The 18442-nt window shown below is 38.8% G+C and overlaps 1 protein-coding gene across 1 annotated transcript in view; it reads left to right on the top strand.

Annotated features, from left to right (window-relative positions):
- The window catches only part of aacs (acetoacetyl-CoA synthetase), a 34102-nt gene that overhangs the window by 13109 nt on the left and 2551 nt on the right, over positions 1-18442 (top strand). Inside the window, exons 9-16 of the mRNA XM_018671956.2 lie at positions 256-336; positions 1640-1764; positions 10224-10288; positions 12630-12752; positions 16303-16416; positions 17333-17458; positions 17736-17805; positions 18333-18391. Of these exons, the coding sequence (XP_018527472.1) occupies positions 256-336; positions 1640-1764; positions 10224-10288; positions 12630-12752; positions 16303-16416; positions 17333-17458; positions 17736-17805; positions 18333-18391 (763 nt within the window). The remainder of the gene's footprint in view (positions 1-255; positions 337-1639; positions 1765-10223; positions 10289-12629; positions 12753-16302; positions 16417-17332; positions 17459-17735; positions 17806-18332; positions 18392-18442) is intronic.

Here is an 18442-nt window from a genome sequence, read left to right as displayed (position 1 = left end):
AAATTGCCCCCCTTTTTTTTTAGTAAAAGTGCTTCTCTGTGCTGTGTGTGAAGGCCTTGGTTAGAGGCAGCTTAATGAAGGAGCATAAAAAGATTTGTCAGGAGGAAATACAAGTGTCTGTCATTCTTTCTGTCAGTCAAATTTGTGCCTTGTCAGTAAAAAAAAAAAATAGTTTAAGCACAGTTAAAGTAGAATCAGAAAATGTAAACTTATTTCACATTAACAGCCTCTCTCTCTCTCTGTCTGTCTGTTTAGGGCACGCTCATCCAACACTTGAAGGAGCACATTCTCCATGGCAACATGACCAGCAGTGATGTCATCATTTACTACACAACGGTATGTCCATAACCTTTTTGCAAAAGAGGACGCATTCATGGTATCACCGTCTCCTGAGACTCTCCACTGCGCTCCTCCTGTCTCATGTTAGCCGTCTGCAGGGGTATAACATTTAATTCTGTGGGGTATTATTAATCATGAGCTTAGACACATACATACGCATGCACAAACAGGTTTTGTTTAAGAAGCCGAATTGAGTCCTCAAGGTCAGAGCTAACTTATAATAACTCTTTTTGATGATGATGAACATTGAGGAACCTCATTTTAGGTTAATTAAAGCTGCAGTAGTTTGTTGTGGGATGCATATTTGTGTTCATGTGTGATGAATGCACATGAATGAATGTGCATTCATCACACATGTTTGTTGCAGAGAACAATTAGGTGGACTCAGAGTGTGATTCTCTCAAGAATTAGCATCATACAAGAAAGTTTTCAGATTATAAATAAAGTTCCATGTGAAAAAAATATTGTTGAGTGCATTTCACCCATTTTATTCAGCCTGTAACTAAATTAGTAATTGCCTGTGTAGTTAGAGCTGAGGGAATCAATTAATCTGTTGATTATATTTTCAGTTAATTGAATAAGAATTTAATTGTTAAAATGTCAGAATATTAAAAAAAATTCCATAGCAAGTTCTCAGAACTTGTTTTTGTCTGGTAGTGATATATAGCAATGTTTCTGATTACATAAAAAGAATTCTGTCTCTGTAGGAATCCTATCCATAATCTTGTCAGACACTTATAACAACAATCAGAGCCTGTTAGTGGCAAAAACAAGCACTTTTAGTAAGCACAGACTATTCTATCGTATATTGCAGCAATTGTTTCTGGTTGCCAGGTATACCATTCTTGCTCAAAAGTGGACAAGTTGCAAAGATTTTTGTCCATAATCAATAATTTACAGACAAAAACATGGCTCAGAAAATAAGGCTCAGGTTGAAAAATTCCATAGTCATCCTTTAATCAAACTTCTTAAATGTCAGTTAAGTAATCAGTACCCTAACTAATTGTTTCACTGCTGGCTGGTATTGTATGCATGCTCCTGCACACAATGTATCCTGTGTTGTACTGTAGCTAATTTTCATGCAGTAGAACCAGTATCACCTTTATTTGTACATATGAAGGATGGTGCCACGCAGTAGCTCAGCGTGGAGTAAAAAGAGAAATACAATCCTGTGGACCACAGATACATAATTCACAGTCTGCAGGAATTGATGTTTTTACCCATTTTATCCATGTTGATGAGAAAGGAGTGTTCATACCAGATAAACTGACCAGTGTGTTTCTATCTATGGTGGTCTTAGACTGGCTGGATGATGTGGAACTGGCTGGTGTCTGCTCTGGCAGTGGGAGCCTCAGTGGTTTTATATGACGGTTCACCACTAATGCCCACACCCGATGTACTGTGGAACCTGACAGACCAGCTGGGGTGAGTTAGCCACACACACATGCACAAATACACACAGACAGACAAGAGAGGCTGCCAAAAGGGAGTGACAGTGACTGAATTGTTCAGCTGTTTATTGCTTTCTGTTGGAAGAAGATTTTTTATTTGAAACCCCAAATTGCCCTTTGAAAACATACTTTTATTATAAAGGGTTTTTGTTGTTGTTCATATTGATATTTAGGTGATAATGATTATCTATGCAACATCTTAAAAGTACTAATACATTTACTTAAGGATTCTCCACAAAGTTGCAAGATGATTCATGGAATTCGTGATATATTTTCCTCTACAAAGATGTAACAGACTGAGATTTGACATTATGTCTTGCATACAAGGTTTAAGCTATAAGAATCATTAACAGAAATCATCAGGGTTTGGTGTTAGGACTTCTGTAACTACATCTTACAAAGGATGGCTATAAAAACAAGTGTAAACTCTTCCTTCTAGTATCTTGTGTATTCATAGCAGACAAATAGAGAGTGTGTAGAAAAATCTGACAATTAAAGGAAAAAGATAATGCATACATATAAAGATGCATACAGACAAAAGGAGAGCAGGAGCAAAGGGGAAGGTACTCATGGGACAAAAACAGACTCATGAATAAAGATCTGCTGGTTATAACATGCATTGAAAACAGAGTACAGCAGCTGATCATACATTGAACATTTTTTTGATTACTCACTCATATATGACAGCTAATTTAGAATTGCAGAACAGAGGTCACATCAGTTGACACGGATAGATTGGAAAGGAGACAAAATGAAAAATATAGAAGAAAGATGAGGGCAGTGGGGTATAGTGTGGGTCATTTTGCCTCATTTTATATGTCATAGATTAGTAAGATTGCTCTTTGTTGTATAGTTAGAAAAAAGCAATGTAAAATAGGAACAGGTTTTTTTAGACTTGCCAAAACTTGTCATATAAAGCCACCAGGCATTGGCTGTACAAGTTTTACTGTTTGTAGTGAATGCCTTGGGATTTGGAGGAGGCATAGTTCTTTCACAAAACTTTAAAATCAGTTTCATGGCTCAGACGTACAAAAGGCAACCCAAACTTGCTTATTGATTACCACAAATGAGCTGCCTCGCTGTCATTTTGAAACTGCAGTGATGTGTTCTACACAGCTGAACAGGCTGTTTTAAGTCAGCAGGGTCAGCCATCCCTTAAGGCTGTTGTTATTGAGATTGATGGTGATGTTGTAAATTTGGATGGACCCAAAAGTCCCAGGTCAAACAACAAGACAGTCAGGGCAGCTGAAATCTAAAGTTTGCCATCTAATCTAGAGGTCGTTCACACTATAAGATGGTGTATTATGACATTGTGACATTTGAAGACAAGGTATTACATGTTAACTGATTACATTTTTGAAAAACATCTTCACATTTTTTTCCCATACAGTAATTCACTTTAAATCCAGTCACTATCACCACCATAAACAGTAGATGTTAAACCCGGTATTGATCTGCTATTGTCTATTGAAGACTGCAAGAGAAAAGCCCAAATGGCCAAGAATACAATTTTGTGGTGATGGCAGTTAATCTAATAGGAAAGATGGTGAGCAGATATTTTTTTTTCTCATCATGTACTTGTATTTAAATTTCCCAAAGGTTATCCTAGTTGTGTGTGCTCAATATTCTCTCAGGGTTTCTAATTAAAGTTTCAGTTGGGGTAGGACAGTCGGCTGAGTTAGACAGTAAAATATAGTGGATAATTATCTCCAAAGTATGATATGTCAGTAGTCTGAGTTGTACTACAGTAAGCCAGTTTGACCATTAGCTTCCCTTTTATTATCTGTTTTAAATTCAGGCCTTTTGCCATATTCATTACTGAATACAGTCATTCACAATCATTTAGTTAATTTTAGTGTATAGTTTTAAAACAAAATATTAAACAAAATATACACATAATGTGTTCACTATACACAAAAGAGGCAGGGAGAGGAAACATCTGACACCACTAGCCCCTCTCTCAAGAACTGAAAAAAATAATGGTAGCTGTAGCAGCTAATACTTTCTCCATTTCCTTTATAATTAGATCCAAATTGGATAGGCCTTTCTCTGAAATATCCAAGGAATTACAGCTAAATACCAGCTGATTTTTAGGAAATTATGAAGAAAGTCTCCAGGAAATAAGCTGGAAAATACAGTACCCATAAAATAAAGCATTAACCGAAACCTAACAAACTATTGCTATAAGGTTTTAAGAATACACTGAAAATGCACTAAATTAACACTCATCTCAGCAATAATATACAACAAGGTGTCAGAATATATGAATAAACAGATGAGGTGGAGAAGAATATGCATATGTGTGCATTATGTGTACTTTTCTTTGTTCAAAACAGCAATACTTTTGGATTTTTTGTCTTTGTGTAACCTATAGCTTGATACTCAGTAATACTTAGTTCAACCTTTGGTTAAATTATGGGGGAAAATCAGTGTGGTCAGCAGAAGTAAGATCCTTTAAGACAGTTCTGTTCAGTGCAGTAGAGATGGCATATTGCCTTCAGCAAGGAAGGGAGCAACGGGGAGAAAACAGTGACACAGATGGGGAGCAGTGGCAACTATAGAGTGAAAGTGCCAAGAAAAAGTACTTCTCCTACAGAAACATGAAACACGATCTGTTTGTAGATCCCAAAACTAATGAGCTCCTTTCTCAATTACACTAGATATTTGAATTATCAGATACATTAAGAACTTTAAATGATGATTGGTTCATTGCTAAAATAACTAGTAGAGGGGGGATTATAACAGTTTCTGAAGCTTTATGGTTAGTTAATATCAAGAGTATCGTTTGGCTCGCTGTAGCTTCTTGATGAGATAAATGTTCTTGTCTCTCAAACATACTGCTTGTCTACCCCCTCAAAATATTAAATGAGAAATGGGAAAATAGAGTGAACAAGGTTAGAGTACTGTTAGAAATATTACCCACCTAAATGAATTCAGTGTAGAGCTGCCAGTATGACAGAAAGACAGATGGAACCTTTTAAACTGTGAGGAGATTTTTGAACCAATTAGGTACTGATGTTGCCACCTCAGACACATTTTTCACATCCCTGTGCTATGTAGAAAACCCCCTATGGGAGAGACTGACATGAAAATTTTTACACCCTCATCTTATGGATTAAGGTTGGACATTTTAAATGGGGCCAAATCTGTCCAAGCTTTGGAGACCCTTAAACTTAAATTGTTAGTTGTGGAATTGTAATAACTATTTGCTTTTGAGTTTCACTAGCACATCTCACTGAACAAGTGACATTTACAGTTTTAAATCTCTTCATAGATATATTTTTGAAAGATGGCATTTTCAGTCATGGGAAAGGACCAGCAATTTTGCACAAAAAACTTTTCTGTTTGCCTTAATGGATTGTTATAGATTTGCTGTTTTGAGAAAAGGAAAAAAAAGGTGAGAGACAAATGAAGCATGGTGATAGTCTCAGAAGACTTGAGTTTATGTTTAGCTATTTAGCAGTTTTCTGTGCTTGCCACCATGAGAATCTGCTTGAGAGAGACCATCTAACAAATGTGAGCCACAGTAAGAAGTTCTTCATGTACAGCTAAAATGTAGCAATTAGTAGATGAAATAACGCACACCTGAGCACCTGAAGGAACCCAGTGCTGAAGCTTTTCATAGAGACATCAATGCCGAACATAAATTGATTTATTTCCATAAACAGGAATAACCAAATGCATTTGAATAAAAGGTACCTTTTGTCTTAAATTGAATAAAATGGAGCTTAAACCCTAAGAGGAAAATCAGTCACAAAATGTATTACAATAAGTTAATCCAGAAACATGGATGTCAGTTTTAATAAATATACTGTAGACAGAATGTGCACTCTTCATATGTTGTCTCACTTTTACCCCAATTATTACATGTAATATAACCTCAAAATGCTGTGACAAACTTCCCCACCTGGGCCATGTAGCAAAAGGAGATTTACTGAGACTGTAGTGGAAACAAAATCAGCAGTATTCCTGGGTGAAGCAAGCAAAAGGTTACAGCATTCATACTTGTGACAGGTTCCATGCATGTATGGGACCTCTGTTTTCTCTGAGGATCTTCTTATCTTCTCTTCCATCTTTTGTCCATTATGTTTTGGACTGATATGACAGAGAAAAGATTCCTCCTATACTCTTGTACTCTCCACTGTATGGAAATCTTGTCTTTTGCTAATGCCAAGCAAAATTCTCAGCTATCCTCTTTGGAGGAGATAACTACAGATACACTTTAGCAGATTGCATCTTGCCAGCTCAGTTACAGTTTTAGACACGTGGGCATAACAATTTTAAATATCCTCGTTTTCAAGCTGCGTCTAAATGTTATAAACTGAGGGCTTGTGTCTTCATCAAATCCTTTACAAAGATTCTTTGTTCACAAACTAAACAACATCCATATTTGTTGAAGGTGCTAAATGCAGCATATCAATTTACAGTTTTTTTTTCAATGTCTGCCAGTGGGTGAGATTATAACACAAAAGGAGAATACTTTATAACTCAAAATAGGAAGAGAAAGAAAGAAAGAGAAAGTGAGTGGTGATGGAAAACTCACTTTTTAATATGTCTGTCATTTGAGAAACACATGTGAGACAGGAGATGCATGCCAGGGCAGGGGGCTGAGTATCAGAATCCTGTTTGTGAGAGGAAGGGTTCATAGGAAATGAGTTTAATTTAAAAAACAATAGTACTAAAAACACAGCCTGAATGAGATGGAGGTGGTCTATCATACTGAGCATTTCCTCTTGTATACATGGCAATTACTCTAAAGGTACCCCGATAAATTAGATATGTATTGATTTTGAAAATGACATAGTGCTTCATATTTTTAATAATTGCAAATCTGTAAACGTTTTCACCATGAAACAGTAGTTTCAAACTGTTCCTTGTAGCCTCTGGCACCTGGAAAGGAGAGCAATTACAATTCTCCCTGGGATGGAGGAGTGCGAAAGTAGTTTAGAAAAGATACACTGACAAGTGGGACTTCAATTTGCTACATCCTAACATGCATAGAGACATATTAGCTTAATAGCTGCTCAGAGGCGCTCTTGTATCTGATTGTCTTTGAGTGTCTCTTATTGACTTAGCAGCTTCCAGTAACATGTCTCCCTTGAAACAGATACACAGGTGCATGTACACATGCGGGAGCACAGTCTCACAAACAGAGACTCACAGCTTTTCCTCCTCCTTCCATCCTAAACACCCAATTAGCAGCCACACCTGGCCACCTGCCTCCAATCAGAATAGAGTGACCGTTTCCATGGCAGCCAGCAGCGAACAAATCCAGATGCGGATGGGGGGTCAGAGATGATGGATGGAATGGAGAGTGACTGTGTGAGTGTGCAGATGACAAATGGGGTCTTTATGTATGAGTTTATGCTTGTCGTCTGGTGGCTAAGAGAACACAGCCCATATCATCCAAACCATACAAAATATACACATCATCTACATACACACACACCCTTATTATTCAAATAAAGGTGTGTATTGACAGTACAATCTAATTTAAGTTTTTCATGATTTTTGTTTTTTATTTATTTATTTAAATTTTACTTGGAGAGAATAAAGAAATTGGATCTTATTTTCAAAACTGGAAGCTAACAGCAAATGGAATTTTAGAAATGGGAAGGATTAATGTAAGTATTAATTTATTTCATTATTTTTATTCTTTCTTTTTCTTAATACTTAAGCAGTATTTACTGCCATTTTTTAGTGTGTGATACTTTTTTCCAGCATGTTTTCTTTTCTGCTAAAGCAAAAATATATCAAACATTGTAAGAATGCAAATAACTATGCAGTGTAAGCCACTGGAAATTAACTAGTATTGAATATATATGTTGTTGTTAACCAATCCAACAATATATGTCCTTAACACTTGCGTAAGCAGGATGGGAAAGTGTGAAGCATGCAGGGGCAAGCATAGACAAGAGGTGTAAGACAAGAGGTGCACATGTCATTAATCTGACATATTACTTTTGAGGATCTTTGCCCTTTCACCCAGTCTAACACCTTCATTAACCCAACAAACAATCTATATTACCAGCGATTGATTTGAACCTCTGTGAGCAAATCACATCTTTCACCGCAAACCAATTCCTGGTTATTGACCAATCAAGCACCAGACAGTTGTTTTGCATCCCAGAGACAGATTCTTTTTTATTTTTGATTGACAGACATGGTTACCATAGTGATAGGAGGCAATTTGATTGATTTAGTGTCAACAGAAATAACTTGAAAAGACAAGAAGACACAGACTGAGACAAACACACCCATTCACAGCAGCAGACATTAAAAGGCCCTTTGTTTTAAAATTAAAACTGCAGGGGAACACAGAAGTGACATTTTGTCACTTCTTCCCTTCCACATGTTGTCTGACTGTTGTCAGCTGTCAGGGCAACTTCCACTCACAGAAGAAGCATCTTCCAAAATCATTTCATTTCAGGGTTGTTGTGTGCAAACATCCTGTCAATACATTCTCCTTTGAACTATTTCCTTGTAGAACATTTACAAAGGAGACATTTTGTCCTCTCATGCTAGACTGACCATTATTGCATTTGACTCTTTTTTTGTTTGTTCAGTTGAAAGTCAATTTCCAATCAGTTTTTTTTCTTCATTTTTCTTATCTATCCACGAAGGGTTGACTGAGCACACAGGCTCTGTTTCAGCACCACATTGCTTTACATTTACACAGTGACACACTCTCCTCTCCTGGGAACTTCCTAGTATGACCAGGATACTGAGCAGCTCCACTGGAGCAGATGGGATTAAGGGCAAAGGCTGTTCAGTAATTTTTTTTTTTTTAATATATATTTTTACACTCAGCACAGAGACATTGAAATGATGCTTGTCATGCATAGATTCAAGGAGAACAATTTAGTATTACATCAGTTCAGACTGAGCACTGAAGTCACACTTGCATCACTTCCTTCATTCCGGCTTCACCATCATTGCCTCATTCATCAGCTGCTTTGCTACCAGCTTAGTCTGCCAGTATAGGCCAGTTGATGCTGTATCTCCATTTACCACCCAGCCTCCTTTAAATGTGATCAACCTTTTTGTATGGTTGTTTTAACTAAAATTTAATGTTGGGGGGATTTGTTTTCCAGGGCCAGATTCACTTCACTTTTACAAGTGCAAACTTGAGAATAAAAGCTATTCATCAAAATTCTGTAGATGTTCTTGAATTTAGGAACTCCAGACAGGTCTCTTAGGTTGGCAAAAACTAGATCCTAAATTACTGCAGTGCAGAGATGGCAATTGTACAAAATAGAATTTGCCATAATGAATGATATATTACATAAAACATTGTGCTTAATTCAGAGTCAGGTAGTTTTAACTTCTTGTTCTTGTTTGATTTGAACATTTCATTGGTCACCCAAGACTTTTTCTCTATTTGTCAGGGATGCAAAAAATACACTGACAAACAAAATTAAAGCTGGCATTTTGCTTACAATCACTTTCCATTCATCTCCGCCTGCACTTGTCTGTGTGCTACTAAATTCTCCTTAGTACATGATTTCGCTGATCAAGCTCATCTACTAGCAGCAGAATTGCCTACCAAAGTAACACAGAGCTTAAAGCCACAACTACATAAAATCTCAGTGAGGTGTACTGTACAGTCTCACTGTAGTAAAATGTGACATCACCTCCCAGGCTGCAGTGCAGAAGTCGATTTATTTGTGCAAAGCTGTGTGAAAACTTACCGCCCCCTGATAACGTTATACTGTGTCACATTATACAGTCACAAGGGCAGTGCAACAGTGGCAACGGTGTGTCTTTCTAGTGACAGGGTGGGACACTTTTGAATACCGGCAAGAACTATTTTGTTGCACTCATGTGGCACAACTTAAAAAGGCAATCCAACCTCTCGTCAATATACTGTTATACTCATCACCAACCTGATGAGGACAAGGTAGTCAAAAACATTTGAGCACTTAAGCATGATATGTTGGAGAAGACTTGTGTTACTTGTTTAATTTTAATTCGACATAATCTTGAGTTTCCGGTGCAAAGTGATGGTGAGGATCATGATGTCAGCCTGTCTGTCCATCCACCATTCTGTCCAACACTTTGGTCTCGAGCAAGATATCTCGACAATGACCATCCAGATTGTCATGAAAATTGGCAACAATATTCATTATACCACCCAAGAGGATGATTCATAATGTTTTCTAATTTGGTTCTGTTGTTTAAAGTTTCTGCTGTCACAATGCAGAATACAGCACGTGTAGGAGGACTTTTGCAGTGGCTGTCATTGCAAGCAACTGTGACGCAAATTCTGTCCTTTCCCAAAATAATGGACACCATCATCCACTTTGGGGAAATTCAATTATGTTTATTTTAATGTTGGAAAAGAATGCTTCACTGATCCTTTGTATTATACTTTTAAATAATTAATTTCCTCCTTTTTCTTCTCATCGCTGTCTATCTTTTTCTCTCCTCCAGCATCACTATCTTTGGTACTGGGGCCAAGTGGCTGTCTGTGCTGCAGGAGAGGAACCTGAAACCCGGTGAGTCGTGTCCACAGACTACAATTGTGCACACACCTACGTGAGCGTGCATACAGGACATCCAGAGACACACATGGATGCACACAAATAACAAGTAGAAACTGAGAGAGAAATGTATTCACCCACACACACACACACACATACACACATACATACTCTGTGAGAATGGAACTTGGAACAATAAGAACAGATGGACATGATAATGATTATAATAGTGATGCTGTTTGACTCTAAATGTCCTTTATGCCATTTACTGCATGAATCAACAGTTTGCCCTGTGTTCTGGTGTTTGACACTGAATCGAATGGATAAAAGTGCTGTTATGATAATTCATGTGAGTCATGGATAGGCCCATCTAATTGCTTTTAGTGTCACAGCTCTCTAGAGAGGGAACCAGGTCTCTGCACATAATCAAAGTTGTGCCAGTGCTTATTAGCTTTCCTGCTAACCTTCATACAGGCAGTTCTTTCTGTTATTTGTGTGACAAAAACGTCGGTTTAAAAGTGCATGCTAAAATTATTGCTGCTTTGCTGTGCTCTTTTTTTAAAGGTACATACTGTATTATAATAGAACAGAGCACTTGACAGTTTTTCAAATTGTTAGGCTCCAATCTTTAATTTGGTTTAAATTCAGTCCATCAAGCAGTGCTTATAATGATGGTATTTCAACCATAGTAAGCCATAGTAAAGGCAGTGCACCTCTTTAGGTGGGGAAATGACTAGGAACTACCAGTCAGATCAGTTAATAAGCTGACATTTGGTTTACATAATTATATATCAAAGCTTTTGCTCTTTTGTTTCTTGTCTTCTCTTTTGTTTGTGTCCTCATCTTCATCCCCTCATCTAAACTCTCAAATTGTCCTCTTCATCTTCATGTAAATTGCCAGTTCCAGTTAATGCAAAGGAGTTAGCTGTTTCCTGCTTGTCCTTACCTTTTCTCACTTTTTCCATTCTCTTTCTTTCCCATTTCCTCTCCTCTCCTCCCCCGTCCTCTCCTCACCTCTCTTCCCCTCCCTTCCCTTCTTCTCCTCTCCTCACCTCGCCCAATGTTAAATTAGCACTCATTACCAATGTTTATTGCATAAACATTTGCTGTGTGTCTCAGTTCCCACTGCGCTATTATAATCACCACAAATCTTTATTCATGGTGCTTTGTGTGTGTGTCTGTCTGCAACTTGTAAATTAGCTAAACAGTTCTATGGCTAAACAGGAAGGTATGAAAAAAAAAGTCCAAAAAAACCTTTGCACTTTCTTTGTCTGTCTGTCTGTCTGTCTGTCTGTCCTGCCTGCCTGTCTGTCCATCCGTCTGTCTGTCCATCCATGTGTCTGCCTCTGTCCCCCTGCCCCACCTCAATTAGTTAGCCAACCACTTGGTCCAGTTGGCACTGTGTGTGTGCGTTTGGATGCTTATTAGAGAAAGAGAGAATGGCAGAGGGAGATCTGTACGTATGTGTGTGCGTGTGTGTGTGTGTGTCTGTGTGCATTTGCGCATACAAGCATGCCACCAGTGGGTTGGGGAGGGTGGGGGAGCTTCTTCACTGGCTGCCCCAGTGGAGAGGCCCTTTTCCCTGGGCTGACATTTGGACCGGACACCTGGAGGCATAGTAGGGGGGGTTGCAAGAGTTCCCACTGCGTGTGTATGTGTGTGTCTGTGTGTGTGTGTGCGCCTGTGTTTATTTGCTCATGGGGTGAGGGTCGGTTGCTGAAAGCTTATTAGTTTGCAGGGTGTTATTGGCTTGTAGTTTGGGCATGTGTGTGTGACAGAGTGCGTGCACACGGATCTTGGGGACGACAGCTAAAGGTGTGTGTGTTTGCATGGTAGTACGTGTGAGCTTGTATTCTGTGTCACATCAGGGTGACATACTGCATTAACGCAACATGTAGGGATGCATGGAGCCACAGCTGTTCACAGGCACTTGCTCATGTTGAAACTGTGTGTGGTTCTGTGGATCAAAAAATTTCAGCACTGAAACTCAAGCTCTACAAAACCTTTTATTTAATAAATATCTAATAAGTATCTTAATGAATCTGTATTTACTGTTATCATTTAACAGAAGCAGCCATACAAGAATGTATTGTTCATCTTAATTAATTTCTTAATGTAAAATTAGTTTAGTGTTCTGATTTCTGATTTAGAGCACAAAATATCAGCTCAAAAATTACAAGACTAAGCAAACAAGGTTAAGAATCTGACCAAACATTTCAAGGCTACTTCTTAATACCAATGATACAGATCAACCAATGTCAATGCAATAACATGAAGTACTTATAAAGAGATATACTGCACAATACATACACGTATTTGATTCATTTTTCCTTTTTTTCTTTTACCCCCCCCCCAGCGGAAACACACAACCTCCAGTCTCTCCACACCATCCTGTCAACTGGATCTCCTCTCAAACCACAGAGCTACGACTACGTCTACCGCTGCATCAAGAGCAACGTGCTACTGGGCTCCATCTCAGGTGATAGAGGGACATATTTACTAATTTTTCTAATGCTTTAATTTCATTTAAGCATATGGGAGCAATTTTTCCCTTCTGTTTGTGTCTCCTGCACTAACACAGGCAGTCACACACAAATGCAAAAGAAAGCAACAAAGCATCTGAAACAAACACAAAAGGACTGACACATACAAAGACACTTCAGAAAAATAAATTGTATAGAACTGTACATTTTCCTCTCCACCCACAACACCACCACACATACTCACACACACAAACACACTGGCCCTCGAAGCCCATTGTTATGTTGACAGAGCAATAGAATGCTATCTGTCTCTGTGTGAGTCCTGAAACGTTTAACATTTTGCACAGCCTGGGTGACTGACGTATTACAGACAGACAGACACACACACACACTCGCACACATGCACACACATTGAGCGGCAGCTTGAAGCGTCACTCTCGCACACATTGACAGCACCAAAACAAACACTGTGAATGACAACCATAATGGGTATAGCATTTAGCTCCAAATGCACACTTAAGCACATGGAAGGACACACATGCTCACAGTGACATGCATGTAGAAAGACCGGACACAAGCAAGTCAACTGAAATGTCAGCCACAAGGCAGAAGTGTGGCAAGAAATGAAGAGAAAAAGAGAGGGACAACGGAACAGATTGTGCCATGTTATTTTTGCTGTTATAAAATCCTGCATGGAATTAAGTGGCTATTGTGATGACCAAGTCTGTGACTGATGATCTGTCCTTCATTCACTCATACACTCTCTACATAATAAACACTCAATAGTTTATAAACTCAGTTAACACACACTGCATCATCATTTTGCACCATCACTCAGTGGTACAGTGACGCACAACTTTAATCCACACTTATATCAAATGTGAAGCCTTCACTGTGGGAGTTTCAGCAAAAAGTAGGGTGAGGGTACTCCATAATGCATAAATGTTAAAGTTCTGATGGATGAAACTGTACTGTATTGTATATATAAAGCAGTACATAGAAAACAGGGAGTAATTTTGGACACATTCCAAGTCTGTCGGGGCAAACATGAGTAGAGAGTCATTTGGCTTTTAAACAAACCCTCGGGTAGGCAGGCTTATTTGGAAGAGAAAATAAAGGTGAACAGTGAGATTACTGCACAAACTGTCCTTTAGAGCAATGTTGCAGCTTTCTGAGATTTCAGTCATTACTTTGGTGAGTACATCCTATTCATCGTTATCATATTCAGTTTGATTGGTGGCCAGAACCCTGAAAATGAAAGTTGTAAATAATGTGGAATTATCCTTTTAAGATTAAAGAAGAAATTGGAATCAAAGGACTAGTTCTGTGTGAATGTGTATGTGTGGAAATGAGGCAGTGCAAACACATGTATGTGTCTGTGCAACTATGTGCATGCTCTTCAGAGCAGCATGTCCTGCCCTAGTCAGTATCCTCCTTGTCGCCAAGGGCAACAGCAGGTTGCAACCCTGTTGGCTGCCAACCGATCTAACCTTGACCCCTGAGGTCAACACTTTGTGTGTGTGTGTGTGTGTGTGTTCTCGGGATTTATCACAGCATATGTGACTGACTGGTGGTCGCCATGACATATGTGATGTGCCCCTTTGCCGATGTCACCCTGTGTGACAGCGTGTGTGGGTCTGTGTGTGAATGTTTCGGCAAACATGGGCTTAATATGTGAATATTTTTATTTGGTTTATGATTTTTTTTTTTGAGATGTTGTGTATTTCAGGACATGTGTTTGTGTGTGTGTGTGCGTGTGTGTGTGTGTGTGTGTGTGTGTGTGTGTGTGTGTGTGCGTTATCCCATCAGCAGGGATTTCAGACCCCATTGCTCCTCATTGGGGGATTTTAACACTTTTGCTGCTGGATTCCCTCCATTCTAATATACCTCCATCTGACTGCCCATATGTCACCCCTCTTTTTGCTCCTTCTCTTCTCTTCTCTTCTCTTCTCAGTAAGGAAAGAAAAAGGTGAAAATCCTTCATCTTCAGTTTTTATTTTCCATTATGCTGTGTGTGAGTTTTCTGTGTTTGCATGTGTGTGTCTGCACAAGTATTGAATTTGAGTTTGTGAAGAAGTCTTCTTGTGACTTTCATTACAAGCATTCTTTTTATAATTAATTTTTGAACGTATGAGTGCATATATAGGTTAGCTGGTTGACTTTTTCTTCTCGGTTGGTGGCTTTGTCTGACCCCAAACTGTGCCAGAGGATGTTCAAAGCACCCACACCTACACAAATGAAAGCAGGCTTGCACTCACACATGAACACAATTATATATACACACAAACTGGGGAGTTCAAAAAATCTTTTTAGTCACTGTTCAGAACAGTCAGTGCTGTTAAAACCATCAGATCAGTGTGACACATTACCACCTTGTGTAAACACACACAATACACACACATGCACACTAAATGGCTGCTGATGGAAGGCATCCCAAGAAAGCAAGGCTTGATCTACGTGTGTGTGTGTGTGTGTGTGTGTGTGTGTACGTGTACCCACCCATTAAAGTGAGAGTAATAATAAAATAATAGCGTGTCTTCCCACTATAGGTGTGTGTGTTTAATCAGAAGACAAAGTTTCCACTTCCTCCTGGGAGCCAATTAAAGCTCAATAAAGAACCTGGCAGAAAGAGAGACAGATAGAGGATGAGTCTAAAGAACAGAAAGAAAAGCAAGAGAGAAGGAAGGCGCGGTAGAAGGGCAGAGAGCGGTTGAGAGGAAGTGAACAAGATGGATGGATGGAGTCTGTGATACAGAGAGGGAACGAAACAGGGAGGTAGAGATGGAACAATGGGAAGGGAGATGAATAGAACGTGTCAGAAATAGTAAATGATTGGGGGGTAGAGAGAGACAAATGGATATTGCGGCAGAGGAAGTGTGTGTGTGTGTGTGTGTGTGTGTGTGTGTGTGTGTGTGTGTGTGTGTGTGTGTTCATGACAGTTTTAGGAATGTGCTGAAACAGAGTAGAACTCCTATATAGGTCAATGGAGGAGGAGCAGGGTGCTAACACTGCCAGTTTGTGTTGCCAAAATTTCAGACTGATACCAACACTACGTTTAGTAATGTCTCTGGGTCAGTGTTCACTGTCGTTTTGCTCTGTTACCTCACACAGGTTCACTCCTGTACATTGCAGTACAGTTCATTGGGAGTGTTGTAACCTGAATTAAACAAAATAGGAAATATTTGTCCATTTGAGACAGATCTCTGTGGAACTCACTTGTAATTTACTATAATGTTACTGCAATGAACTTAAAGCTACATTGATTTTAATTTATTTTTTATCTATTTGGCTACAAGGGGCTAAATTAACTCCCCAGCAAGCCTGTTATCATGTTATTTCAGGACTGAAACAACTATCTGATTATTTGATTAGCTGGTTGTCAGACAAGTGCCAACAATTTCTTTTTTACTGGACATTTAAGGACAAACATATTTTTTTTCTACTTAGAATGATAACCCCACACAATAACCTTAAATTAGGTGTTCCATCAGCCATCTAAATCTCTCCCCCTTTGTGTCTGTTTATCTCTCACCTCTCTCCCACCAGGTGGCACCGACATAGTGTCATGTTTCATGGGACAGAACCCAACAGTTCCTGTGTATCGGGGCGAGATCCAAACTAGAAACCTTGGCATGGCTGTGGAAGCCTGGAGCCTTGATGGTAAGAGTGTGTGTATTGAGAGGGTGAATGGCTTAGAAATGGAAAACTATTGCTTTTTATTTCTATTCAGCAAATCTCTAGCTGTTAAGGGATTTATGGTGCAGTCTACATTGACAACAGGGTCCAGGGATCATGTAGAAGTTGCAGGTTTAAGTCCTAGGAGGGACAGTAAAAATATTAATGAGGAAAATTAATCACAAGGATGTTTAAAAGCTAGCTTTCCATCTGCTTCTGGACCTGCTTGGTAGCTACCAGCACAAGACTATTGTTATACTTGGTTGATTCCATATGGGCATGTATCTGTATGTGTTGGCATGAATTTGACACTAGCCATGGCTGAAAAACTGCGCGAGTCATTAGTGAACTTTTCCTGGATAAATAAAGGTACACTTTATTTTTTTATTAACATTTCAAACAAAAAAGCATCATTTTCATCTTGCTGGGAGTCTTCAAAGCCCTCTATGTTTTTCTCATTGATTTTAGTCCCTTGTTCCCCAGCTCCCAATCCCTGCTGTGGGCTGTACTGGCATGTCTCCACCACCTCAAAGCAGAGTGGATTGAAGGATAATTTAAAGGTAGTTTTGTAGGAAGAGTTTGGGATTATTTTAGTTGGTCTCTAAGCCTATAACACCGTCCTGAGGGAGGAGGCGAGGGCTGTGTAAAACCACACACTAAAGTGTGGGTTCTCTTGAGTGTGGGATACATTACCAGGTGATTTTTTTTTTTTTTTTATCTGAGAGTGATTTATACTGTATCTGTGTTGGATGTGTATCCAGGTGTATGTGTGTGTTGTGGCAAAGTACATCTGAAGCCTTTAACTTTATTTTATTTCTGTGAAATCTGTGTGTGTGTGGTGTGTGTGTGTGTTGTGTGTGTGTGTGTGTGTGTGTGTGTGTGTGTGTGTGTGTGTGGACAGGTAAGCCTATATGGGGAGACAGTGGTGAGCTTGTCTGTTTAAAGCCAATCCCCTGCCAGCCAACACACTTCTGGAATGATGAGAATGGGAGCAAATACCACAAAGCATACTTTTCTACATATCCTGGTAAGTACGCAAATATAACATGTGACCACAAACTTATATGCAGTATACATCTGTACAAAAAAAACAAAAAAAGAACCACATGTATCATAAAGTGCAGTGCAGTCCAAATAATTGTTGATGTAACATCAAAGCATTTAACATCTTTTTTATTATGTTGCTTTGTTTTCTTATTACATGTATTGTTGTTTTATTGTTGTTTATTGTATTTTTCTCTTACCAGAAATCTCAGCAAAGTAGGAACTTTTGTATTAAAATGAATATTGTTCTTTCTCTCCAGGTGTGTGGGCTCATGGAGACTACTGTAAAATCAACCCAAAGACAGGAGGCATTGTCATGCTGGGCAGAAGGTCAGCCATTCACTGTTGTCAAAATTGTTTGATCACTATCATTTTAAGTGATTCATTTATTTAGAGTAGTATGCTAATGGACATGTTTGAATATAATTTATGCAGATTGCAGATATTAAATATTAGATGCTAATTTTTTAATTTCTCCCATTTGAAGAGAATGATTTGAATACTTTAAAATGGCTTTTTTTGCCTGAGATTTGGCACAGCACTACATATATTGTTCACAAAGCTTGGTAGCCTGTATCTACTCTTAAGTTGTTTTATGGCACAGTATAAGATTGCTTTGTATCAAAAAACTATAAGAGGGTGCAGTTCTTCCAGGGTAAAGGGAGATAAACTGAAAGTACAGAAGTATACACATACGGAAACAAATAGATACAAATAGATTCAATATAGAACATTATAGAAACTGAAATTGTTTCTGTATGCTGGTAGATTGTTTCTCTCTATTGCAGTGTGTTGTACTGTATGATGTGTGGAAAGACACTAGAGTTTTGAATCTTGAACTTCTGTTTCCTTTGCAGTGACGGTACGTTGAATCCCAACGGAGTCCGATTTGGCAGCTCAGAGATCTACAACATTGGTGAGTCTTGAACATTACAGGTGGAGGAGGGTGAAGGCGTAAGAGAGGATA

Source organism: Lates calcarifer, linkage group LG13 (assembly GCF_001640805.2).
Source record: "Lates calcarifer isolate ASB-BC8 linkage group LG13, TLL_Latcal_v3, whole genome shotgun sequence".
In the NCBI taxonomy this organism is placed as follows: Eukaryota; Metazoa; Chordata; class Actinopteri; family Centropomidae; genus Lates; species Lates calcarifer.
This window is presented reverse-complemented; position numbering and strand designations above follow the sequence as displayed.